Source organism: Zeus faber (genome assembly GCF_960531495.2).
Source record: "Zeus faber genome assembly, chromosome: 5".
Taxonomy (NCBI): Eukaryota; Metazoa; Chordata; class Actinopteri; order Zeiformes; family Zeidae; genus Zeus; species Zeus faber.
The window spans coordinates 14,404,516-14,431,601 of NC_137192.1; the positions used below are offsets into that span (position 1 = coordinate 14,404,516).

The 27,086-nt window shown below is 42.5% G+C and overlaps 3 protein-coding genes across 5 annotated transcripts; 1 reads left to right on the forward strand and 2 right to left on the reverse strand.

Moving 5' to 3' along the window:
• The first annotated feature begins 627 nt into the window (after window positions 1-627).
• Window positions 628-5,713, forward strand: perm1b (PPARGC1 and ESRR induced regulator, muscle 1b). 2 transcript variants are annotated; one of them, XM_080001322.1, is made up of 4 exons: window positions 628-742; window positions 1,337-4,263; window positions 4,352-4,468; window positions 4,605-5,713. In XM_080001322.1, the coding sequence occupies exons 1-4, from the start codon at window positions 681-683 to the stop codon at window positions 4,688-4,690; spliced, it is 3,192 nt and encodes a 1,063-aa protein (XP_079857448.1). In that variant the 5' UTR covers window positions 628-680; the 3' UTR covers window positions 4,691-5,713. The 2 variants fall into 2 exon arrangements, with proteins under 2 accessions (XP_079857448.1, XP_079857449.1); XM_080001323.1 differs by having other exon boundaries at window positions 4,358-4,468.
• rereb (arginine-glutamic acid dipeptide (RE) repeats b) lies at window positions 5,713-18,265 on the reverse strand. Its single transcript, XM_080001321.1, is given in 19 exon segments — window positions 5,713-5,994; window positions 6,815-6,844; window positions 7,062-7,239; window positions 7,336-7,476; window positions 7,610-8,323; window positions 8,326-8,374; window positions 8,376-8,586; window positions 8,769-9,922; window positions 10,818-10,928; window positions 11,512-11,670; window positions 12,747-12,943; window positions 13,114-13,206; window positions 13,357-13,510; window positions 14,019-14,099; window positions 14,257-14,355; window positions 14,488-14,587; window positions 15,776-15,900; window positions 17,016-17,064; window positions 18,026-18,265. Coding segments are annotated over 19 exon segments (3,702 nt in total). The 5' UTR covers window positions 18,052-18,265; the 3' UTR covers window positions 5,713-5,963.
• Window positions 18,266-19,040: 775 nt separating this feature from the next.
• eno1b (enolase 1b, (alpha)) lies at window positions 19,041-25,996 on the reverse strand. Of its 2 annotated transcripts, none has more exons than XM_080001354.1 (12): window positions 25,891-25,996; window positions 24,139-24,233; window positions 23,762-23,857; window positions 23,072-23,130; window positions 22,869-22,938; window positions 22,062-22,195; window positions 21,713-21,935; window positions 21,066-21,263; window positions 20,298-20,499; window positions 20,062-20,170; window positions 19,886-19,944; window positions 19,041-19,279 (listed from the first exon to the last, which is right to left on the reverse strand). In XM_080001354.1, the coding sequence occupies exons 2-12, from the start codon at window positions 24,221-24,223 to the stop codon at window positions 19,210-19,212; spliced, it is 1,305 nt and encodes a 434-aa protein (XP_079857480.1). In that variant the 5' UTR covers window positions 24,224-24,233; window positions 25,891-25,996; the 3' UTR covers window positions 19,041-19,209. The 2 variants fall into 2 exon arrangements, with proteins under 2 accessions (XP_079857480.1, XP_079857481.1); XM_080001355.1 differs by lacking the exon at window positions 25,891-25,996 and adding an exon at window positions 24,399-24,416.
• Between the last annotated feature and the right edge of the window lie 1,090 nt (window positions 25,997-27,086).

Consider the following 27,086-nt stretch of genomic DNA (forward strand, 5'->3'; position numbering starts at 1 on the left):
GTGGCCTTAAGATTGTCCATGCTTTGCAACTATCTTCTGCCTCAACTCCCCAGACAATTCTCTACCCTTCTAACCCCTTTTGCTTCCTTCCTCCATGCTCTTACAATTTCTAAAAGGTGCCAAAGCAATTTTAGGATTTCTGTGTAAATTAGCCAAGAAAACTGACCTTGCAATTTGTGAATACTTGTTATTTTGTACAGTTACTTCCTAACCTTGAATTATATGCATTTACATAATGGATCTGTTAGACAACTATGGTCATCCTAACATCACCAATGAAGTTGCACGTGGATAATATAAATACCTAGTGCCTTGCAGTGATTTTTAAAATCAACATTATATTTGGTGGCTGAGAAATAATTTAACTCAGTGTACACCAGTGACCCTGAAGTATAGCTGTGTACTTAACCAAGATCCTTATTATGTTCAAAATTATATTTGCCTTCAGCAGGTCCCCAAACAAAGTAATTAACCAAATATAACCTTCATACCTTTTATTCTAGTATCATATCTTATTGATCCTACCTCTACCAAATGTGAGACTCTCAGGAGGCTGAAATATCACCCCTATCACCCCTTCAGAGGGAAGGACATTTGCACTGACACTACATGTGACTGGACATACTACTCTATTTATAACAGTTGAATGGCCACACTCTGGCAGACAAGGACATAAGAGCATGTCCCTGCAGGGAGAATGCGCTAAAAGTTTTAAGCTTGAGGATCTGCCTCTATTTATCAGGTAGGTTCCAATGTCTACTTACAAGACCGAAATACATATCTACTCAGATCTGCACTTGTTTTTCTTTTTAACATACAATACTATGATAATGACAGTGTTATGTCATCATATAATTTAATAATAGTCGTGTATGGGTACATTTTTAGAATTCTAGCATCGTAGTGTATGTCAAATTACAGAAATTGTGTCTCCGATTAATTCACTCTGCTCACAACCAGTGCTTTGTTTGTTAAGCTGTTGTGATGTGCGTTAGAGTAAGTGGAATTTTCACATCAGGTCATGTGACCTGTTCTGTGAGTATTTTGAGGTCTGTTATGGAGCTGTCATGATACCGCTTTGCTGTTAACTTACACTTGTTACACTTAGTTCAGGATATGTAAAGCTTCATTCAATTGAAACATTTGTTGCTGTTCGGTTAAGGATCACAGTGAACAAGGATCACACATTGCAGTGTCTACATTTACTACATTACTGTTGATACAGTTAAAAAAAAAAAAAAAAAAGTGTATGGGCTCTGCCTCAAATGCAAAAGCAATATGTAAAGTTACTCAATGATGCAAGATTTTTAGACTTGTTTGGTTTACCTCTTTTCAGATGTGGAAGCATGGAAGGTTTAACAACGGATGACTTAGATCACAGTGTACACATTGCAGAATATGAATGGATGAGCTTCTATGAGGAAAGTGAAGAATGTAGTCTGCTACTGGCCTCAATTGCAGATATTGACAGCTCAAACCTGAGTGATTCAGAGGAGTGTGTATGCCGACAGCATTCAGACGTGGCCGGAGGACAGCATGGTGCACAGCAGAGTGCTGCTGTAAACACTTCCATACCTCAAACAAAGGCTCTGAGCTTGAGTCTGATCGACGAGTGCTACACCAGCTTTGCAAATGCATTGCAGGTTGAGCAGAGAGCCACAGCGGGGCAATCAGATGACCTACCTTCTGAAGAGGAAACAAACAGTGTGTCGTCGCGAGAGAATTCGGCGGCAGGTCTACATTATCCAAAAGAAAACAACTTCACAAAACAAGTGCAAAAAGAGATTAATCTGATCACAGAGCTTGAGACGCAAACCACAGAGAGAACCCTGCGTGGGGCGGACAGCGGCGTGGCTATCAAAAGTGAAAAAGAGCGTTGGTTTATCACAGTGGATTACAGTCCTCTACAACAGCGGGTCCACAAAAAAAGGCATAGAAAAAAAAACACTCCCAGAAACGTGAGTTGCCTGGGCAGCAGAAAACCACATGAGCCCTCACTTGAAGGTAAGGTAGATTTAGTAATAAAGGAAGATAATGCATCAGAGGGAGAGAAGGACATGCAATATTTGACAGAATTACACCAAACCTCAGGATTACATTACAGTGCGGTGGCATCACAGAACCACCTCCAGGTGGAAGACCTTCCAGAATCGCACCAAATGTGCATGGATTCCCCCTCTTTCGCCACAGGAGATTTCTCACGGAATCTGAAAATGTGCCATTTCAATGAGGCAGATCCACAGGAGTCTAAATCCATTTTGCCTGCCACACCTGAAATAAAAGGTCAAAATAATGCATCACTGGACAGTGTGTTGTCTGAGGACTTTGAAAGTGTCGACGAATTCTGTTCAGCCAGAAGCTACGATTCTGAGAGTCCAGCCTCCGCCTCTGACTCAGTAGAGGAGGCTTGGCACCTGGTCAAAGACTTCCGTGCTGAAAACAAACCTGTGGACATAGAACTGTCAGAGCAATGCACCCTTTTACCGACTGCGTCAAATATTCAGACTGCTAATCCCAGTAACATACACAATGTACAAATTAATTCTTGTGATACAGAGAATGTTTATTCCACCAGACTCCTGGAAGGGGAGGGCTGTGAAAGGAATGTGGATAGGTCGTACACCGAGCAGACTAGGACATTTCTGCCTGCCACTCAAAATAGCAACTTAATGCCAGAACAGAACTCCGCATCCAACAATGAAACACACAGCTTAATATCCCACATGTCCTTGGGCAAACCCCATGAGCATTTACAATCCTGCCGCCTGACACAAGATCAACTTAAATTTCCTTTTCCTGCAGTTCCCAGCGTCACGGTGACACCATGCTCAGTGGCCGGCAGCCCAGAAGCATACACAGAATCATTTGGCCCTTCTCGGTCCGTGTTTGCAATGTCCTCCTTTTGGGATGAGATGGAAAAACTGACGATCAAGGACATTTTGCATCTCAGGATGGCCGGAGGTCCATCCAGCACGGACCCACAAAACATTCAACAAACAGCAAAGCCACCGGGAGCTGTTCCAGACATCCTTACACACACCGGTTGTGTGGACGACGCCGTGGAATGGTCCGATGGTGCTTTGGTGGAAACGTCAGACACCGCTGACTCAGACTACTTTACCAACACCGACGACTTCAAACCAGATGGATCAAGTTGTGAATTTTCTACCTCTTCTGACTTTGATGAAGAATACTGGCAACTTACCGGTGCCAGTAGAGACCCAAGTCCTGACCCTCACGACAACAACCCAGCGAGCCAAAGAGCAGCCGTCTCTTCCCCCACACGTGATTCATGGGTGGAGGACACAAAGCCCCCGGGGGAGGAGGCAACGGTTGAGAAATGTTTTGACGATCAATCTTTCAACAGTCTCCTTTCAAGTCAACCCATACTCCCGAGAGGAATAACTAAAACCAAAAGCATGCATAACGTCCGAGCTCTCAACACAGATATTCAACAGAAAGAAACACCTTTACAATCTGCACTTGAAAATTCCTACACGAGCTCATTGCACTTTAATTCTCAGTCACTGGAGGAAAACCCTTCCAAGAAAGCCAGGGAACCAGTGCTTGGAACAAGAGCACTCACACCCATTCTATATAACGCTGACATACTGGATGACAGCTACCAAATACCCTTCCCCGAATCATTCGAATACCTTTTTGAAGAGAATCAACCCAAGAAGGACTCCAGGTCTGTTGCCTTATTTGGGGACATGCCAGTGATCACACCATATGACTATATTCATGAATCCGAAGGATCACTCTTGTCCTTCCAGGATTCCCACTGCATCGAGGGGAAACCTGTCCCCATCTTCTCGTGTTCCCATGCCTCTATTAGAGACCTCACATTCCCAGAGGTTGAATATCTTTTCCTTAAAGAGCCTCCCGCTGAGCCCCAGGGAGAGGATTGCAGCGTTCCCATTAGAGTTGTATCTCACGCTCACCTTCAGGTTGATGATTCTGTATCCTCAGAGAGAGCACCACGCCGAGCACTGTTCAGCGAGAAGAGGTGGTGTCCTCGCTGGAGCAGCTTGTTCTCAATGGGAAAGTTGCGTTTCCCCGACAGCAGAAGCAGCTGGTGCCGCAGGTCGGGGGCCTGGGTGTTTCCTGTTGATGTCCAGAATACCCCAGTCAAGGGAACCAACACCGTCACCACAATGTTCAGCGAAAGACAGTTTACCTCAATACCTTCCCAATTTTTCAGCGAGATGGCTGCTCGGCAACAGCTACTGAAAATCCTACAGGGAACAGTTCCATTGTCAGGTGAGTGTCACGGACACCGCTTATTGATCGATGTTTACATTCTACAAAGCAATGAATCCAGATATACCTCATTGTTAATGTCTTGTAGAGACAGAGGGCATCTTCTCCACTTTGAAGCACGCTGATATGTGCTTGGTCTGTATCGCTGTTGCCTCTTGGGTTCTAAGATCGACAGATCCACAAGCAACAGATGCTTGGAAAGCAGGTATGTTTTTCTCCCCAACATGTTGTTCTCTGCTGTAATATCATTTACTCTGTAAGATTTCAGTGAAAGCATTGGTATTGTACCCATGATATGTAAGTTAGTAATCTGACTGGTTTCTTTTCAACACTGTTACTAGCACTGCTAGCAAATGTAAGTGCAATATCTGCAATCAAGTATCTGCGGCAGTATGTGACGAAGGATCCCGCCAAGGATGAGTCTTGACTTGTACAAGGGATGGGTCGATCCATATACAGTAATAGTTCTATATTATGTATTATTCCCAATAATACACACATTTTTGAGGACCATTAGAATATATGTGTGGTTAATGTTTCCTACAGATGTCCAGTGCCTTTTAATCCAGCACTCATTATGGGTTAGAGCTTTAAAAGTTATATAATAAAAATTATGTATTCCACTAACCATGTGTTTTAGTGATGTGTGCAAATGTGTAAAATTGAAACAAGCAATGTCATTTGTGCTACAAAAAAGTCAGCTATGAAAATATTATTGGAAAATGTTGGTTTATGACTTGTAAGAGGTAGGAATTTTTCATTAGTGTACACATACATTTTATTAAGCATACGATCAAAATATATGTGCTCAAGGCTAATGCAGGAGCTGCTAAAGGGAATTTCTTTGTGATGCATGATTGAATGACAATAGTTTGTGGTAATACACAACATTATTTCACTAAATGTTTGATATTTCTTTAGCTGGCACTTTATAAGAAACAACCATTAAATGTGTTTTTGCGTTATGCATGTGCTTCTCTATTTGCTCCATTGTCGGTGGCAGGGTCCGCCTTTCCTGGCAAGAATGCAAGTGAACCATGGTGAATTTGATAAACCAGCATAGCTTGTTGTGGTCAGTAAACCGTCTATGTATGAATATTCACAAAAAAGAACAGCACCCTCGGATGAAAAAATATCCCCATTCGACAAACCCGAATGTTGGGGGGGGGGAAAAGCTTTTGAATGGAATTCTTGTGACTTGTGTAATCACTGTCAAATTGTCAAACACACAATTAATTCCTATTATATAATTATAGAACCCAGAATCGCGATTGTGGCAGCACCTTGTGTCGATTACGCACATTTCAGTAGTTTTAGAGCTTATTGTACGTAGTCACCCGGTGTCAGATATTTCACTGCATATATCTGTGACAAATAATCAGTTGAACACATTTTTTTCTATAAATGATGGGAACAAGTATTAAAATAAAGTTGTTTAATTTACCCAGAAGCAGTCCTTATTTTTTTACAGCAGTCAAAAGAACTCCAACCAATTACTAAATTTGAACACACAAGAGATGAAGGCGTCATTGCAGAAATATTTATTGAAATAATTATGCGATATCCTTTCTTATTTCACATAAATATTGAAGTTTAAAACACAATATTTAAAAATTCTGTTTAGATACAGGGTCTCCGTTTCTTCTAATTCACTGTTCTGCTCATCAAAACAGTATGTATACCTTCTTCTGAGCCACAGATCAGAAGATCAGATCTTTCTTAGACAACTTTCTGTCAGGGGTGATACAGATGAAAGTTTAAATGTACAATCCTCTTATTTTATAACACCATATATTGTATTCAGCTAAATTGTGCCAAATGAAAGAGTTCACACCTACAGTAATATTAATAATACTTGATAATATAGACTATCAAACATGTATTTATTGCTATTTACAACCTCAAAGTGAGAAAAAGCTTGGGTTACACTGTGAAAAGATACCTTGAAATATAAAATCTTAGAATGTAGACAAATTTTAGCAGTTTTAGAATAAAATTGATCTGTACTATGCTTTCCGAGTCTAAATACACAACATTGCAACTTGCTGCTCTAGTTTGGTGAAAAAGGACAGGGAGTCATGCTGGGATGTGAAAGCCTGTCATTCAAACACTGATTTAAATACCAATTTATATGTAACCATTTAAAAATCAAGAATTGGTTAAACTTATCACCAAAGCCAATCAAGTGTGTTCATATCATTAAGAGCCTTGTTAGCATATCTATCTTACTTCATATTAAACAGCTTAATGCATTAGATATAACATGTCACCCTAAAACTCCCATATCGGATAGGTGGGACTAGAATAAATTATGACCATGGCAGTATAAAATCTTAACGCTACGGACTATTGATATGGAAATCTCAGACAAACCTCCTGACAATCCCAATAAGTGCTGGACAAGTAATAAACATATAGGTTGACAAAGGTTCTCATCTTAAATATATTAAAACAAAACAAAGAGACAACAAATACTCTAGGTTTTCAAAGTACACAGTTTTCTATTAGGATATAGTATAGCTTTCTATGGCATGCACCATCTGGGACTCACGATGGCTTGTCACCTTCTTTCTTCAAACGACTTTGAGGGGGAAAAACAAACCGAAAAGATTTTAGATTTTATTGAAGTGCAACATACTGCAAGCAATTCAAATATTGAGTAATTAAGAAACAAGTGATTAGGTAATGAGGGAAAATGATCGCTATTTACTGAAGTAATCCGCAATCAGGCGTTAATGTAATAATTGTGGCAGCTCTACTCTAGACTAGATCTAGTGTCAACACAATGGGACCTGTACCTGTAATAATCCTCTTGTCCAGGCAGAGGGCCGCCGTGCAGGTGGTGGTGCCCATGCAGCCACTGCTGCTCCATTGCCATCCTCTGCAGCTCTGCAGACTGGGCGTGCATGGCCTGCAGCTGGTGAGCAGCAGACATCTGAGGAATGGCGCCCTGCAGCTCCCGAGGATACGCAGCTCCTGAAAAGCCGAAGACAATTAACCCAGACTGAAGTAGGCAGACAGAGAATAACCTGAAGGTCTGGTCTGTGTGGTTGGTTAGGTCAGGTGACATACCAAATAATGGCTGACGGAGCATGTCGTGGTCATGGGGGAGATCGTTCAGTAACGGGTTTGGGATGGGACCAGTGGGGAATGGGAAACGGGCCAGACGTGGACCAGGTGCAAGAGGATCCATCAGAGGGTGTGGGCTAGAACCTGCAAAACAACTACTATTTTTAGTACAGGACGAGGTACTATGCAGGTCCACTTCATGCCAGCAGCACTAAAAACAATTCGCAGTGGCCTAGTAGTTCTTAAAAAAAAAAAAATTTAACTGAAGGATCCTGACCTTGATTGAGGGGGTCCTGCTGGTGCAGGTGAAGGTGAGAGTGGATGTGCGAGTGCTGGTGATGGTGCGGCGTCACGTTGAGCATCTGCAGCCTGGTGGCGGGGTCGCTGGCCACGGATGCCATCCTCTCAGCGTGAAGCCTTTCTGCGGTCAGGCGCTCAGCATAACTCAGCTCCGGGCGGATCTGTTGCCCCGCTAACGCTATCCTTTCACGCTCCAGATGGTTGAACCCAGGATGGAAGGCGAAGGGGTGGGGCCCAGCAATGTGGGGAAGAGCCAAGGCGCCGTGCCGGGCAAAGTGCTCCATGGGGTTGGCCGACGGGTGCATGGACTCCATCTCCGGGGGTTTGACCTCAAAGCCTGGCTTCATCCTCTCGCGGAGCTCCCTCTCCCGGAGGTTCCGGAGCTCACGCTCCCTTAGGCTGGGCTCGGCACTGTATAGACCTGGCATGTGGTAGGCCAGCAGGGGGTCCCCGGGGCCCAGGGATACAAAGAACGGGTGGTTGCGGTTGGTGGGTGACATGACGTGCGGCCGGGCGTACTCGCTCAGGGTGCGCAGGGCGGGCGTGTCGGGGCCGATGTATGGGGGCACGGCGGCGACGCTGGTGGGCGGCTGCTCGAAGGAGGAGCGCATGTGGCCCTGGCAGGACATATGGGGCTCACTCATGCGGCTGTCATGGGAGGAGCTGGAGGCTCTCTGCAGGCGAGACAGCCGTTAGCGTGGAAGTACACTGAAGCAGCGTAAAAGAGCGATAAAGAGACATATACTCACAGCGTTTTTGTCTGCCTCTCTCTCTCGCTCTCTTTCTCGCTCCTTCTCCCTCTCTCGCTCCTGCCGAGCGCTGAGCTCCGCCTCTCTTCTGGATTTTTCCACTGCCTCTTCCCTCTTCCTGGCCAGCTTGGAGGATGCGAGCGGTGTGAAGAACAGGTCCGTCCGAGCGCAGGAGTTGTAGCCGCGGTCCAAGTGTTTGATGAACCTGACGGAAACAAATGTGATGAACACGTTTTCATACTCATCGTTGATGCGGTACTACCCCACGTTTTGCACTGTGTGTTGGTTCAAGCTATTTCAAATGCAGCTTGAACAGGTAGGTGTGTACAACATCTCTCAAAATTGTTAATCCCATGTTTAATTGACCACGAATCCCAACCCATGTACCTTGCAGACTGGCTCGCATGGCTGGCAATGTTCACGACCGTGGGTTCTGGCGAGGGGCTCCTCGGTGGAGCAGGGGGGCTTTCTGCATCCTCAAGCTCATCCAATGGCTCCTCTTTAATGTGAACATGTGACCCACCCACAGGTGCGCCAGGCCTCAGTGGGTGGGAAGGGAAGGACGGGTGAAGGCTTGGAATGGGGCCCATGCTGTGAGTAGCTTGTGTGACCGAGGGAACGGGGTGCGATACAGAGCTGGGTGGGTGGGCGGAGTGGCTGCCTCGTGGGAGATTCTGCAGCTGAGGGAGGCTTGGGGGCTGCGCGGGAAGGGACTGGATGGGCAGGGGCTGCGGCATGAGCTGGAGTGGGGGCGGGGGCGCGCCGGGAGCATGCTGGTTGGGTAAAGCATTGAGGGGCTTAAGCGCCGGCGGAGGGGGCAGGTTGGAGGGCATCTGGGGGAAAGCTGCCGCCGACAGGTGTGGTAACTGTTTCTGTGACGGAGGAATGGGCGTGGTGGGCGGAGGCTTGATTTGCGGGCCGGAGGAAGGGGGAGGCTGAGGCAACAGGCAATCCCTGGGGAAGTGGGAGGGTCGCTGGGAGACCTGAGGTGGGGGGCCGTGCTGCGGAGCCTGGCCAGAGAGAGCGCCTACAGGGGGCGGAGCCTGAAATGGTGGCTGCAGGGAGAAGCCCTGACCCAAAGTTGGAGGAAGGGATGGGGGGACCGCGAGGGGATGGGGGGGCAGAGGGGGGGGCTGCGGTCGGCCCATCGAGCCGGCCGGCTGAGCTGAGGTCGGCTGGGGAGCCTCGGGGGGGGGCTGGGTGGGACTCGGTGTGGCGTCGGCGGAGGGGGCGTTTTGGGGAGGCTGGGGGGCGACCAGGGTGCCCTGAGAGGGAGGAGCCTGTGGAGGAGCCTGCGGAGGAATCTGTGGATCAGATGACGGAGCGGAGGGTGGGGCGACGGGTGCTGACTGGAGACCGTTGGGCTGAGCAGAGGAATCTGAGTCGCTCTCGTTGCCCTGGTGGGGGCTGGGGATGCTGGGAGAGGAGCTGCGGTTGTCTTGATCAATGTCTTTGGTGTCACTGCTGCCGTCATCGTTTGCGCTGCGGCTGTCGGAACTTTCCTCCTCCACCTCCCCCTCCGACCGAGACCCCTGCGGCTCCTGGAAGCACAACAAGACAAAAAAATATATACAGTATATATTTCTAGATCGTATTCAGGCGTTAAGATAAGATTAACCTTTATTAGTCCTACACAGGGAAAATTAACAATTTAGTATACTTATATAATATAAGTATTTGGGCTGAACAATAGTTATAATATTGATAGCGTGATGAGAGCAGATATCACCTGGGAGTTGGGTTATTGTAATATAATGATATAGTTATATATAGTTAAATGTTTTCTTTAAGGCTGAATTACAGAAGAGTAATGCAACTTTCTGAACTGCAGACTGCTCTAGCTTTTCCAATCGAACCAATATTGACATTAATAATGATAGTTTGTCAAAAAGCTCTTGTGTGTAAATAGCTTGTATTATGGAAGCTTAGACTACATTAATAGTCATCCCCAAAGTCAATCTATGAAATTATTGATATTTAAGTTTTCCTCACAAAAATACTGCGATATTTGATTTTGTCAATATTGCCCATCAATAAAAATAAAAAAAAGTACGCAAAAGCTGTTATCATTATACTAATATGAATTATATTCAGAACACCACAACCACCACCAGACATGAACTCAAAACATGGGGTTTTTGTTTATTTATTTGTTCTAAATGCATCTTTTGACAAAAAAAAAAAAAGTTTTGTTGGATTCGGAGAATACTGGCGTTTTAAGCTGCGGAAAAGAAAAAAAAACTCCTCGGCAATATCTAAGTAGACTTTGGGGAAATGCCCCCCGAAAATGTTTGTCTACAGTGATTGGTCGTACGGTTAAAAAAAAAATATCAATAAGCACAAAAAAAAAATCACTGGCTGGAGTTTGTTCTTTGTGTATTTGTCACAGTGGTATGTAGTGTGTGTAAAATGCAGAGCCGGCTGTTTCTGTCTCACCTGTGTCTTGGGTTTTTTGGGTATAATTTTCTCGGGCTCGTCAGCATCCTGAGCAGCAGTCTCCCTTGTACGTTTTGTTGTCTTTGGTAATGGCACCTCCTCTTTAATCTTCTGTTGGAAGGAACACTTTTTTTTTTTAAATAATGTATCCAAATGACATAGGATTATGAATGTATTTATAAATGTAGATAAAAAACACTCAAATCCCTCTGCAGACCCTTTGGACGACTAGTGACAAATGGAGACCACCACAGGAAGCCATAGAAACTACAGCAACATTGCCAAATGTGATGCTCCTCCTCAAGGCCTCATCACAGAGGGTTTTGCAACGCCGGTCGTTTGGAAGCAGAACCTTGCTCCATGCTTGCACAAACTAAATCAAAATCAGTTCAGTAATTTAAGTGTAGTAGTTTATGGGAATTGAGCGGGTTACAGGTGTGAAGTTGAGGGGCATTTTCTCCTAAACAGAGGATCTGCTATATCATATTCCATTTGTAAGAAATGATGAATTATTGCTCTTTTATTTGCGAATATCGCAAGTGAAAAATAGAGCTAATACAATAAATCAATAAGCACCTCTCACTTGAATGGCCTACGTCGCTGTTCAAATGAGGTTTTAAGTAAAACACACACACAAAAAAAAAAGTATTTCCTGTATACATGATAGAGTAACGGCTGTGTTAAAAATAGGTACCTTGCTCGACCTCTTTGTGGAGTCGTTCTTACTGTCCGTGGAAGAGGTTCGAGAAGCATTGGAACTGGCACCACTCGGAGAGGGCTGGCTGCTGGAGTGCTGCTCCTCGTTGGTGGGAGAACCCGTCAGCCTCTTGTGGCCACTTCTTAGAGAAGACAGCTGAGGAAAAAAGAATAAATGTTTTAGATTTTCTCTTATAAAAAATAAGGATAATAAAAACATGTTAACATTCTGAAGCCGTCGCAGTAAAAAGTAATTTAGAGTGCCAACAACCATCTTCATCCTGTAATTACTTGAATGTTATTTGAATGCATTGCATAAGTGTCCTTCCTTATAAAGAGATTGACATTTTAAGAGGATAACAGATTTCGACTGCAAGGATTCTCTCCGCCTGTTTTAATTTGAAAGACTAAAAGGCTAAAAGACTTTCCATCATCAAAAGCAGATGCATCTAATCCGCTTCATCTGCTAATGAAGCCTTAATAATCAGTATTCTGAGCTCAAATTGACGTCCAGATAGATGAGGAAAGCAACACAGGCAATAGCCTGAAATGGAAAGCAAAAGGTCAATGATAACTAAACAATGATTATTGTTTATGGGGTTTGTTTAGTTTTTTTTAAATTTCAAAATCACTCCTGTAACTTTCTACAGCAAAAAAATGAAATACAAAAATATATTTCATTTTATCATTTGCGGTGATGACGGTAATGAGCTCAACCCCGTGGTGACATCACATGACTGTGGTATTGTGGTAATCGTCACAGCCCTTGTTGCACGTGTCGCCCCCAAGAGTTGTATTTAAGAAATAGATTGTATAGTCTGTTTTTTTTTTACTGTGCAACAATGGTAAAATTACTATTATTACTTTTTTTTTTTTTTAACTGTTTAACTGATCGTATTAATCAGTCAAAATTCATATTGTCGGTTAAACAATTAATTATTAAAATCCCTATTTCTGAATAATGACTGCTGTCTGTTAATGACTTTTGTCACAGGCAGCCCCTTCTGGGCCTGATGATAAAAGACCTGACCACCCTGTCGGGTATTTTGTGCTAATGACCGGCGATTTGCACATTATCCCTTACTTATTTAATCAATCTTTGCGTTTTTGTTCAAGTTCATCTGGACGGCAAGAGGTTTAACCGTAAAGATTTGAGGCTTGATCAAGCACAGATCTCTACAAATGTGCTGATATTGAACTCTGGCTTCACTTCATAGACGCCCTCAAACTCACAGTTGCTCTGCTCCTTCGCGTCCTCATTCCATGTTTGCCACTGTGCCCTTCGTCTTCTTCTTTAACAGGTTTAAACATGAACGGAGGATCTGCATGTTTCTGAGTGGCTGGGAGGCGGCCATGCCTGTTGTAGTGTGTATGACAGGTCGTGCACAGTAAAGTCTTGTCCCTGCCGCCCGAGTGCCAGTCCTTAGAAGCTGCAGAAGGTGGAAACAAAAAAAAGCCGTTGGATACAAATACCCTTGGTCTCACTTTTCTTTTCAGGGCTTAAATCAAATTTTTTTTTTTTTTTAAGAACAGATGGCCAAATATTAAAATTAAATTCATAGAATTAATATAGTACTCCATAAAATCCTGAACTTCTTACTGGTTGTGCCGCAGTGGCTGCAGGTGTGACTCTTCAGATCCTGCTCACTGTCTTCACTGTCGAGATCGTCCTCGCTGGCCGAGCTCAGGTCCACTGGGAGGGAAGGATTAGGGAGAACAGGATCTCAGACAACCAGGTGTCTCTTCCAACACATTATCCTACAGATATGACTGGAAAAAAAAAAAAAAAAAAAAAGAATGAACCCCGTAAGACTCAAGCTGCTGGAAGTAGTGCTCCACTTACTCGCGTGGGACTGTGACGGCGTGCTGACGGGAGTGGCGGCAGAGCGGGTCTTAGCCTTGCGAGAGGACGGCTGCCGGCGGTGCTGTCTGTACGCTCTCGTCCCTGAAGCCTCGGGGGTTTTTTTCCAGTGGTAGTAGAACGTGATCAGCTCACCCTGAGGATAGCGACGCAAACGCTTATAGACAGCATGTATGAACGTATGTATATGTATGTGACAAATAATCTCTTGAACTTGAACTTGAACTAATGGGCTTGAATTTTGAAAAAAAACAAAAAAAAAACAAAAAACACAAAAAAATTAACTAGGAAATAGAGCTTGGTATTGTTTTAAAATGTTGGATACAGATACCTTTCAATTCAATACCGTTTCCCCAACAATACTTTCAGTATTTGCGGCATGAAAATCGCTGAGTTAAAGGTCATATACTTTAAAATTCAAACATTCAAAAAAATAATTCTTTGCAAAAAAATGAATGATACATTCACTCTTATTGTACAAACCTTGAATTTTTATAAAGGTTATGAAATTATCAACAGAATATTGCAACACTGTATTGTATTGTTATTATTCCATAAAGATAAAAGATATCAATTCAGATACCCAGCCCAATAGAGAAAATGTCTTGAAATAAAATATTAACAAAAAAGAAAAAGTTGATTACAGTTTTTTTGCTTGGTAGCAGCTCTTTCCGAATCCGGAAGAAATTCTTGCCGTACTGCCTCAGACCTTTGATGAAACGTTTCTGTCGATTGAGCAGAAAAAAAAACAAAAAAAAAAAACAACAACATTTGTATTGATATAGGGAGATATAAAGTACGATGACACATGTAATGATGCAATCAACAAGCCACAAAGATCTCTCAACCTTAATCCCATGTCACTTTCTGAAGCCGACTCACCACATCATCCTCTGCCCAGCACTTTTCAATGAGCTTTGGTACGGGTTTCTTGACCAGACGCTGGAGAGCTTTGGCTGCATCATAATGGCTTGCATGTAACTAGAATTAAAGAACAAGAAAAACACACACACACACACACGTTTAGACATCTCAACTTCTAAACAGGAAATCACATAATTCCTCCGACCTACAAAATGTGATTCATTCCCCAGACTCTGGAGTGTTCTTTACCATGTTCAGTGCATTGAGTGTGGTGTCATCACGGGAGGCTGCCAAACATCCATCCTCAGTCGATCCACCGTCACACATCCCTGCAAATGCCGCCATGCTCCTTAAGACAGACACAAAAAAAAAAAAAAAAACAACAACCCCACAATGTGGTTCGTTTTCTTTTTGGTTTTTTTTTTAATGGTGGAGAGCGCAGCACTTGAAGGGGAGCTATGATGCAAAACTCACTTTTTCAGTGCTTGTGCACATACATTTGGGTCTCTGATGGGCCTACTAACACACAAACTGTGAAAAAAAAGACAACCCAGTCAGTTTTTTTGTGAGCTGTCTGTTTCAGAAAACATGCGGTGAAACACGGCATTCAGATTTGTGTCTCAGTCCTACGTCACATTGAGACACAGTAGAATTAGAACAGCCCCTCGCCTCAGTAACTCAACAAATATTTTAAAAGAAAGAGGAGTTACTGTAATACCATCGGTCCGTGTAAAAACTGCAGACGATGGAAATCTAAGTCTTCAAAAAAATACTCCTCCTGTGTTTCTTGCTTAAAAACAAGCAAATAAAAGTATGCTATAGAACCGTAGGCAACTGTAGGCTGCGGCGTGTGATCTGTTGTGCTTTTCTCCAAACAAAAATAATAAAAAGTGATTTTATTGTAGATGTATTTATTTATTTTCCGATGTTTACACAAAACAATAAAAAATCCCTGTGTGCAAGAGTCCTGGTGCAGTGTCTCCCACAAGCTTAGAGCACGGCAACAAAAGTCGGATCTGACTTTTAAATCAGGTCTTGTAGATCCAATATGAGTGAAAACTGGATTGCTTATTTCTCGCCTTAAATTTGTTCAGAATGAGATTTTGGTGGACTGATGAGGTGAAATCAGTGAAGGTTACAGAGTAAATTCAACGGAACCTGGAAGCCATGCTCAAACCCCATTGGCTCACAGAACTCGGGGGCTCAGCAGGGTGGCTCCTCCCACAAAAAAAACAGCCCGTTTTGGAACAGGACGGTTTAGAAGCATGTTGGAATGGCTAGAATGCATCATCTGAGTGGTATTTTTAGCAACAAACTTCAAAAACATGTTTTGTGGACTTCAGACACCTATATTAACTTGTGTTTGACTTTAACTTCCTTTGCTGTACTCCTGTGCATGGCAGCATGGAAGGTAAACCAAGAAAGAATGTTGTTTTTGTCCAATTCTGTGATATCTTAAAGGTTGTTGGGTTGGATGCGTTTAAGAAAAGACCTCAATAACATTGACTGAATGTTCCGGCTGAGTGCAGTTTCGAACCTGGCAGCTCTGAGGTACATAAGCAGATCACAGTCATTGACGCCGGGCGTCCATACGAGCTCCTCACTCTCCGTCTGAGGATGCAAACTGGGCACCGGGCGTGGCTGCAGCTCTGGAAGCTTCGCCTGCGACGAAATCAAAGGAGTGAACAGATGAGGAGGATTGACATCATTCTGCTAATGAGGTTTCAAGACACCTTACGATTTTAATTGGAGACATTTGCAGAGAATAGTCAAGTAGTATGGGTCTATTTAAAAAAAAAAAAAGATTTTCCTCAAATAAAATTCAATTGATATTATTATGAAGACTTCAACTAGAGAATGATGCACATTGTTATAGATTGATTCATTCAAATTGTGTTGTTTCCTTTCCTTTGAAAAAATAATAGGGATGGGTGAAAATTACAAAGGCTAAAACAAGTCATAGATGATATATGACAGTGAATTAGGACATTGACATATCGTAATACACTAATTATAATTGAACTGCGGATAAGATAAGACATTTGTCAGCACACGACGTCTGAAATATTTAAGCCTGTTTTATTTGAAAAATGTAAGGTTTGGCTTAATTTATACATAATGGTAAAGTTAAATGCATAGATCTTTGGATTTGGAATATTTTACACAGACTTTGAATTTATAAGCAGCTATTGTTATATGTATGCATATGATGTAATGAATGCTGTGGGTGGTATTGTGCTAGTGTATTTTTTTTTCTTTATTACTCATAGAGGGTAGAGGTAGAGGCATCTTCCCTCTAGATTAATCACATTTCTCTCATACATACTTAATGTTGGGAAATTTCAAATTTGGTTTCAAAGTGTTCATCTTTGGCAAGAAACCTCAAACCACTGAAATGAATCAGATTTAGAGAGAGACTGACCAGTGGCGCAGACAGTCTTTAAGATAACGAGTTAGTAAAGAATAATGCAAAAGCCTCACAATCAGATGAAGTCAGTGAAAAACCCAATCAGACTGTGTCAGGAGAAGGATTTCAGGGCTTTTGTAAACATATCCTCTGTAGGAATGGGCTGGTTACAGGCAAGCAAATCCAAAGACTCATGCAGAAATACAAAATGGTTTTATGCAATAACAATCTTGACCCGACGGTTTTTAGTCATACATCGTACTCAAGAATTTATTAATAACATTTATTAATAATATTGCTAAACCATTGAGATTGATTCACTTTATTATCAGACAATATCTCAGATTTTAACATGATTTGGGGGCTTTACCTGATGACTTGGTCCCACTCTGATCTCCCCTTGGGTGCTGTTCAAGCTCCTGATAATAAACAACAGAACGTGCAGTGATTCCGTTTCATGTCATATAACAAATAATAGTTTGTTAAAACGACCAAAAATCATGTCCACGATGAATGTTAACCTCTTGGATTTCACAAATGCTTTCCAGCATTCCGTCATTCTTATGGACATTTAAAGAAAAAAAAAAAAAACACACACACCAGTGATCTAATCGTATGTAATCTTGCCTTCAATGGGTCAACGGGTGATTTGGGGAATTAATCCCATCAACAATTACGTTTAGTTATTAGATAAAAACATAAGGTACAAGTGGGAATACTGTACTTGTGCAAAAACAACCCAATCCGCCCCTAAACCGCTGCATTTTAGACACAGAAATTGTTCAAAATATGGTTATATGGCTATACCAGTGTGCAGTATACAGTGTGGAGTTATTACGGAACATTTTTACACCGACGTTGCTCCATTTTCGAGCACGATGCGCGCTGCGGATCCAGCCAAATAAGTAGTTGGTGAAAGTGGAGCATCGATACTGTCACTGTCACTACGCACGACGGTGTTGACAGCCGCCGACGCAAACCCCAACGACAAAACGTCAAATCCCGAGGACGATTTGACAACATCCGCGGCTTTAGGATCCAAGACGAGCGTGCGGCGCATGTCGTGCACAATCGTTATTTGTTCAAATAAACAGTTGGGAACGGGGGAATCCTGCGTTTTTCGTTTTCAGCCTTTAACGGGTTAGCCCGAGCCTGTGAATGTCGCTGGGCTAACGAGAGGCGGCTAGCGGCGCGGCTAGTGGCAGTGAACTGGTATTTGGCTAACGCGTTAGCATGTTAGCATGTTTACCGCGATAGCGGATAACTTCGTCCCTATTGACACGCTGCGTAATAAACACGCGTAGTTCAGCAGACACGGTCATCAGCCTCGTTGACGCTGCGCCCGGAGCGCAACGCCAACTTCGAAGTGTTCCAAGTTACCTTCGCGGGCTGAACAGGTCGTCCATGTCGGGAGGGTGTCGGGATGCGGCTTGTTGACACGCCGAGCAGCAGCGGACGCGGCGGCGGCGGCGGCAGCGGCGGCGGCAGCAGCAGCAGCAGCAGCAGAGACAAACCGCCTCCCTACACGGCGGCTCAAAATGGAGGGCGGCGGAGGGAGGCGTTCCGCCCGAGCCTCGGCGAGCTGAGCGCTGACCCCCGGGCAGCGGCGGCCGCAGCGGGTCCCCGGGCAGCGGTCAGTCTCCCCCCCCGCCCCCCGCCGGGTCCGAAAACACCGGAGCGCGTCGTATCGATCAGTGCGTCTCTGACCCGCGATCACCTGTACAAACATTGATTTGATTTAAGGATGATCTTAACAAGTTTTGATATCGATCGGTGCGTGTTTTATTTAGAGGAAATACTTAAGTGTGGGAAAACCAATTCTTAGTGATCTTTGATAATAAAAAAAAAAGTATTGCGTTATAGGCCTGATACACACAATCTAATCACTGAAGACCGTCTCGCGCACGCGCACGCTCTGCAGGGGGCTGGATAATGGTCCCACCACCATCACTTTTTATTCGTCAATTACTCCCCCAATTAGTTTACTTTGATTCATTCGTTGTTTTGTTTAATCAGCAAATTGTTGATGAATTCATCCATCGATTTGCATATTTCTTAAGTGATTCACTGATTGTTTACCGCTTTGTCAATTTGTTTACCGATCAACTGATTATTGAGCAGCGTGGAAGTTTGAAATGAGTTTTGGAATAAAAATCCTATGGAATGGGGCACTTATGCCCATTGACGGTTCTTGATATGAAAGACATTGGGAATCACTGATTTCGATGGTAAGCGTATTTACGACACAGTCGGGGTTTTACTACGCACGTCAACACGGCATCTCCATCCGCGCCCCAGTACCTGTCTCGTTGCCGTACAGAAAGCTGCTGCTGACCACCTCAAACAATAATGCACAGGAACACAAAATGGGACAAATCACACACAATCTGTCGCTAACATTTATTTAGAGTTACAATCATGAATTTAACCTTGTTCAAAGTTTAACTTAATATGTACGCTAGAAGCTTGTTGTTCTCAACATTATTTCATGGGAATCGTTTTACAGTATATTCTTGCATTCTTTAAGCTTCCATCTCTATCCAGTGTGATGTTTGTCAATTTCACTAATTTGTCAAAGGGTTTCTGAAGTTTTTTCCAGCAAAGCGAGCCTTGTCTCCCAACTCCTCTTCAATTCTATAGAAAGAAAACATTGTTAGTTGCAATGTAAAACATTAAACTTGAGTATAATAACCATACAATTGTTAAAAAATGAGCAAAACTGGTGCAACAGTATTTGATAAGTCTAAACATTTATCAACTAACAGAACACCCACTAGATCACAATAAAAAACATTCAAATTAGAATAATCTAATAAGACGTTTAGGAATCTTGCAATGTGTAAAAGCCGCCCAGATGAGGCACGTCCCAGTTTTAAAATGCGGGGACATTGTAGAGCTATCTCACTCTTAAGAGCAATGAGGTATGTTGTCAATTGGGCTGGAGAGGCTTTCCAAGTAAATACACTTTGATCTCAGTAATCTAACCCCTTCCTCTGCAGTAATATCCACCTCATCACACTACAGCCCTATATAATATAATTTAACACAATATGACATCATAAGGATACCGTGTACCATAAGAATTTCCCACCTAAATTCTCAAGTTGGGGTTAGGGTTGGGGTTATTATTATTATTATTAGTAGTAGTAGATAATACTAGATAAATAATAGTAGATATTTGATATTGTAGTACAAGATAAATAAAACTTAATTGAGGCAAAGTGACAATCTGAGGCTTACCTAAGAATTTGGTTGTACTTGGCCAACCGCTCAGAGCGACAGGGTGCACCAGTCTTGATCTATAGGAATCAAAAGTCAGTATGACTATGTCTATATTCTGCATGCATTCTATTTCCTTTTCAGAAATTTCACAAAAAATATACTCAAGATGGTTCACATCGAATGATTGAATTCACCTGTCCAGTGCATAAGCCAACCACCAAATCAGCAATGAAGGTGTCCTCTGTCTCTCCCGACCGATGGCTGACCATCACCCCCCAGCCGCTGGACTGGGCCATTTTACATCTACAAAAACCCACAATCAGATTTTTTAAATTCTAAAACACCGGACATATAATATTTCAAGAATTAGATAATCCTGAAGTGATTTATTCATGTACATGAAGGTGTTCACTTCAAGATAGTGACTCACGCTTCGATAGACTCGGTCACAGTGCCGATCTGATTGACTTTCAGCAGGAGGCAGTTGCAGGCCTTCTCATCCACAGCCTTCTCAATGCGTTTGGGATTGGTCACTGTGAGGTCATCACCAACCACCTGGATCTCAGTGCTTCCTGTAAAGTTGGTCCAGGCCTCCCAGTCGTCCTGGTCAAATGGGTCCTCGATGGACACCACTGTGGATCAGGTACTACGTGTATGTTTAAAACGCAGGGGCTTGGAACAGGAGCAGAAATGACCATTTCATATGCTGGGATTTTGAGGTCTTTAATTTTAGACCCACACAGTGTTAGTTGTTCAGACAGTCACTAGTTAAAATAAATTAGGCGACACCTGCAGCTTCCCAGCCTGGAAAATATTGTGTCCAATCTCAATGTTTAAACTACAAAAAGTCTTCAGTTTTCAGTTACACTATAGTTCAAATATTTAGCTCACAAACAACTCTGAACATGGCACTGAATCTGGAGTTAGAAATCCCATTTTAACATTTTTCTTCCACAATTACATTAGGATGCGACTGACTCGCCACCCGAAGCTCTGCCTCCCCCGGTTCCGGGTGACCTTAGAAGACGTCACTCAGTGAAACTGAGACCTACGTTCTCCACCCGTTATGCGCGGGAAAAAAGAGAGGGATCTGATACTAGAGCAATTTTTGGTGCTGCCCTTGGTTTGACCGTTTCGTGTCGGTCGCCAAACTCTTGTACATGAAATAAGGGGTAGAAAAGTCATGTCAGTAAGTTACCTGGATAATCCTTGACAAAGCTCTTGTAGAGGTCAGCCAATTCATCGGGCGTGATGTAACGGTCTGGGTCGTCCGGGGACTTAAAGTCCAGATCATACTTTCCATCCTTGAAAAATTCGGAGGCGGCCACATCCATCCCGATGACGACCTCATCCGTGTATCCTGCTTTGCTGATGGCTTCCTTAATCAGCTCAAGAGCTTCAGGGCAAAAAAATAAACAACACCACAAATTGGGAATGGTAAAAAGAGGGGTAAAAACCCAAATATTTTGTTGTTGTGAATGAAGGTACGTTCAAATTAAATCTCTGGTATTTTTCCAGCTAAACCTCATTTTCAAGATCATTGGTAATCAACGTGGGAGATCTGCATCAGAATATCTTAAATTGATCCAGTATTGAGAGAATAGCTTCAGCCGACTGTCACACATCAAAATATGGTGTAGGTTAAAACAAAACAAAACTGAGTTTTCCTTTTTAACTTTTCTTTATTGTTGGAACTGAGTGCTTTACATTTGTGCTGAATGTCGGATTACAGCAACTAATTGTGTATTACACTTGAAATTGAGGAGTGACGATTTTATTTGGCAATACGGCAGAAAGAGTTTAAAAATGTAGAGAAAACCTCCAAAATCACCAGTAATTCCTTACCTTCCTGATTTTCCAGGATGTTTGGAGCAAAGCCGCCTTCATCGCCCACATTGGTGGCGTCCTGGCCATACTTTTTCTTGATGACGTTTTTGAGGTTGTGATAGACCTCGGCTCCGATGCGCATGGCCTCCCTGAAGGTGCTTGCACCGACAGGAAGGATCATGAACTCCTGCATGGCAAGTTTGTTCCCTGCATGTGATCCCCCATTGATCACATTAAAGGCCTGGGACGGAAAGAGGAAAACAAGAACCATAAGTACGAGACAAGCACATTGGAAATGACTATTTAAAAGAAATGCAGAAATACATTTTATCTGTTTAGTGTTATGTACTGTGTGTTATACTCTCACCGGCACAGGCAAGATGACCTCTGGGTTTTCTGCAAGGTCAGCGATGTGACGGTACAGGGGAACTCCTTTCTCTGCTGCACCAGCTTTGCACACAGCAAGAGACACCCCCAGGATCGCGTTTGCACCAAATTTGGCTGTTATGAAGAAAGTTTAAAAAAGTAAATACACGGCTAAATTTACAAGTCTTTCAATTACATATAGTCATCAGGATACTATGGGAGAAATTATTGATTTCAGCACCAGAAGTTCAAAATTTCAAACTCTTTGCTTGGGAAAAAGTGAAATGTGATCCAATATCCAAACTAGCACAGCCACTCTTTGCAACTGAGAGACAACAGCCTTTTGGGTGAAGTGTGTTTGAGTGACTAATTTATCTATATACAATAATTACTCCACAGTGAAACTGAGTGGTCCCCACATTCACTCTCCATGGTAGTTAGTAGTGAGAATTGTCTTTGTTTAGCATGGTTACCATAGTTTTCATGGTGTTCTTGATGCAAAAAGTTCAAGTAATAACCAGACATCTACTTTCCATTTGGATAAAAATTTGAGGGGTAATAAAGATGTGAAATTGGCTACAAGTGGGCTTTAAAGGACATTATAATAACTTATTTAATAATCAATAAGGCTGTTCTATCCAATATGTGTGATACTGGTTATATTTGTTACTCTTGTATAGTTCAAGAAATGATTAATCCACAAAGAAAGAGATATATATATCCGTGCAAAGAAAACAACATAATAACTGCAATTATTCTCCAGCATAGAAAGACACATATGTATGTATGTATGATCCTCTTAACTTACATTTGTTGTCCGTTCCATCCATTTCAATCATAATCCTGTCAATGGCCTGTTGTTCAATCACAGATACATCCTGACAAGAAGAGTGGAATGTTGGTTATTTTGGTGGCAACCAGCTGAAGATAAACCGTCAATCAACGTCAAAGAAAATCTAGTGCAAACTATTAAGAGCCGCGAGGACGTAACGTCAAGAATTATTAACTTACTTTTCCGACAAGGGCAGGTGCAAGTGCTGAATTGATATTTTCCACAGCTTTTGATACTCCTGTGGGGGGAAAAAAGTGAGCACGTTCACTTCATAAAACAAAAAAATAGGTAAGCTGGAGAAACAAATGAAGGTGCACATTTTTGAAAATCATGCAAAATGTAAAACAGGCAATAATGTGGTGATTTCTGAGATAACTGTAATAGAGCTGCCCAGGGTCACCACAAACGCAAGCAATTCAATTTCTTGACCAGGCATAAAAACATAAAGCACTGCATTCACATGTGAATGTATTATTATTTCATATCAATCGCCAATGTTAATTCCAGTTAATATCACACTGCACATCCTGTTAATTGTCACACATTTTAAATCACATTTTGATTATGATTGATTAACAAATTCTGATATGTCCTCGAAGAAAACGTAATTCCTGTTATCAAGCAGGGCAAACAATATGAACTCACTAACTTACTCATGACACTTTTAGATCTGGCGAAGAGGAAGAGGGGGCGAGTGAAGCATAATAATGGCAAAGAAGAGGAAATAAAAACGGCTTCCCTTCAAAAACATGGTAACAATTCAATTTGACAAAGCGGTGGTGATGTGGCTCGATCAATAATAACGATGGACATCAAACATTAAACAAATTCTCTCGTTATCTTAAAAATAAAATAACTGATGTACAAACCTTTCCCAAGGTAACGTGACGGGTCTTTATCCCTAAGCTCCAAGGCTTCATAAATACCAGTAGAAGCACCACTTGGTACAGCTGCCCGAAACAGGCCTAGAAAAGGAAGCATTATTTCCATCAAATTTGTCCAATGACAAAAACCATAATGACAGTGATGATAATGTTAATAAGTGATAAAGATAAAAGTACCTATTATTTATAAAAAATATATGTGGACATTATAAAATGATAAAGACACTATATATGGCAGATTGTGTTATTTAAATCATAAAGGGACGTCAATGTACAGTATGTGTCAATGCAGTAATAAGATACAGTGTTTGACCAGTGACAGAATACCACATTGCATAATTCCTGCAAAGTTATTACTTTACCTTTTTCAGTGTGAAGGTCCACCTCCACAGTTGGGTTTCCGCGGGAATCAAAGATCTCCCGGGCAAGGATTTTAAGAATGGACATGGTGTAGGACCTTAAAATTAGAGACGGAAGACAAATGACCTTGACACTATGATCAAAAGAGACCGTCAACAAAGCAAAGCAAAGCCAAACAAAGCAAAGCGTGGATGCATCCGATTTAGGCCATGATTCCCATGTAATCTTGAATCTCTGATAGTGTAAATGGTGGCGGGTCTACCTCTTAATACTTGTTTCTTGTTTTGGTTTAGTCAGTGGAGGATCCTGATAGAGCCGTGCCGCGTCTGGGCTGTAAGCGTAACAGCGTTGTATTACCTAGCAACCTAATTGGATCAGGCCTCTTCCTCATCTGATTAATCCCACGCAGGTTGGATGCAGCAGTTTGTAGTACGCAGCACTGTTACATTAAAGGTCACTCTCTCTAGTGAGAGGAAGCCAACTGGATGTCGTTTGTTTGACGGTACAGTGGTACCTCGACTTACGACTGCATCTACTTATGACTAATCCAAGATACAAGTAGAGATAGTCGCGAAAATTTGTATTGACTTGCGACCGTCTGCTCTGAGACACTACCGTGGAAATTTGTAGTTTGTGGCTTATCGATATTTTTTTCATATTTACTGTGTTTGTGCTGTGTATTTTGTTTATTTTCACCCTTGATGATTTCATAATTCATATGGGGAAAAATTGCTCCGACATACGACTGTTTTAACATACGACTGTTCTTACAGAACCAATTAGTTGTAAGTTGAGGTACCACTGTACAAGAAACAGTATTCAAAGCCAAGACATTTCCATACACATACACACGTATATATATATATATATATATATATATATATATATATATATATATATATATATATATATACATACATACATACATACATACATACATACATATATATATATATATATATATATATATATATAGTTGAATCAAAGTGACTTTGAGGGACCAAAAAAATTGTAGAACGTTCAAACAACTTTCAAAAAGGTGCCTCCTCTTTTTGTCAAACTGACGCTCGAGCACAAACAAGATCAGCGATCAAAATAAAAGGTTTTAAGATGGAACAAATCCATAACAGTAGGACCGTGTACCGCACATGGGATTTCATACAACTCAACAATTTGTAGTCGGGTTTTTCATGAAGTTGTTATTATCAAATTTTACTTATGAACTGCTGCAGTTTTCAAATGGTTTTATTCTCTGTGGTTTATTATAAATGGGGGGTTTTCCCCCCATAAGGAATAAACTAAACCAGACTTGACAGCAGACACGTGGGTAGTATTTGGGCCTACACACGTTGTCTTCAACCACTGTTGAAGCCAATATTGTAATTAAGTGCCTTTTTCAATCATCTCTACTTCAGTGTTTTTTGCTTCAGAGACTTTTACTCCGCCAACACTTCGCTTCATTTTGTTTCACGATATTCGCACTTTCAATGAAGTAAAAAAAAAAAAAAAAGGGCTGGGCGCAGGTGTCATGGCGAGCGAAGTGTCACAACTGACGGAAAAGCTAAAGTAAATAACCGAATAATATTTTTATAATTCTATGATAACTGATAATATTAGATCATTTGCTGTGGCGATGTATTAAACATCAGTGCGTCTTGTGAGGAGCAGCCATGGACCTGCAGCGTGCGATCCATTTTTAAAAGCAAAGATGATAAAAGCACGCGTACAAGGAGGGGGGGGGTGCAGGGACTAACCTGATGGAGCAGAAAACGCGGCGGGCTCGGGGGTCAGGGTGGGACGCTCGACGGCAACGCTTGACCCGCGTTCGGCTTTGGCGCTGGGTGCGAGGGCTAGCGTCGAATTACGGCCACGTCACTGTGACGTCACTGACACTGACTCCGGAAGTGGTTTGATCGGCGTGAACGTTTCGGCGCTATCAGAAACAAGAGGATATTCGATGCATAAATAAAACGTGTAAGCGCTAATCCCACGAAACCAGCACACCTCGACATTTGATAGTCAGGTTTGAGTTATTGCCGGAAAAAAAATAGATGCTCAGCTCTGTGGGGTGGGGGGGTAGTTGTGACGTAACAAATAGGCGACGTTGCTCCCGGAGGGCGGGGCTATTTACACGCGTTTCAATCATAGGCAGCCTCTATAGCCTATATTTCCGAAAGTTTTCCACACACTCACAACACAATACACACCCGGGGGCAAGTGTGTCTGTATAAGAGCCTCCAAGATGGCACAGTTCCGTCATCGCATCTGTCTTTTTGCGGCTTTTTTTTTGGCGTCTCACTTGCCGACATCGTTTCCGTTTCCGCCACCAGCACCGGGCGAGCGCTCCGCCAGGATTTTCCGCGCCTGCGCACTGAGATGTGGGTCCCCGGACCCGCTTGGGAGTGCGCGCCGGGCTGCAAGGCCTGAGTTGATGGGGCGAGTCCCGACACGCACGCCCGTGGGTGTGTCCCGGAGGCAACCTCTTCTTTTTCCGGGGAAAACGTTTTAACGTTTTACACAATAATGCCTTTTTCTGTAGCACGGCGTCTTCTTTCGCTCCCAAAATATGATTATGGTTCGGATGTTTTCCATACATATTTAGAGGCTTTAACAAGGCGTCATCCTCTAATATATTTGGTCAATGTTATAATCGGTTGTGGCCAAAATGTGTTGTCGGCCTTCTTGTTTTCGGTCAGCTTCCATAACATAGTTGAGATGTACGTGATTCCTGAAAACCATCCCAAAACACAGATATGTGTGATATGCTTTGAATGTGCAGAAAGCTTGGAACGCGAGCAGAAATCTTTCTGAAACACATAAGATAAGATAATGATACTTTGTTAATCCCCAAAGGGAAATTCCAGTGTTGCAGCAGCAATGACGTACATGGCAAGAGGGGTTTATGAATTAATTAAAATGAATGAATGTATCGTTGACGTGAATAGGTGCC

Coding starts and splice junctions, on each gene's coding strand:
- eno1b (XM_080001354.1), bottom strand. CDS start 24,223: ATGTCCATTCTTAAAATCCTTGCCCGGGAGATCTTTGATTCCCGCGGA. Junction 20,171..20,297: donor GTGACCGAGTCTATCGAAGC/GTGAGTCACTAT, acceptor GGGTTTTTGTAG/ATGTAAAATGGCCCAGTCCA. Junction 19,280..19,885: donor AAGTACAACCAAATTCTTAG/GTAAGCCTCAGA, acceptor TTCTTTCTATAG/AATTGAAGAGGAGTTGGGAG.
- perm1b (XM_080001322.1), top strand. CDS start 681: ATGTCCCTGCAGGGAGAATGCGCTAAAAGTTTTAAGCTTGAGGATCTG. Junction 743..1,336: donor GATCTGCCTCTATTTATCAG/GTAGGTTCCAAT, acceptor ACCTCTTTTCAG/ATGTGGAAGCATGGAAGGTT. Junction 4,469..4,604: donor AACAGATGCTTGGAAAGCAG/GTATGTTTTTCT, acceptor CACTGTTACTAG/CACTGCTAGCAAATGTAAGT.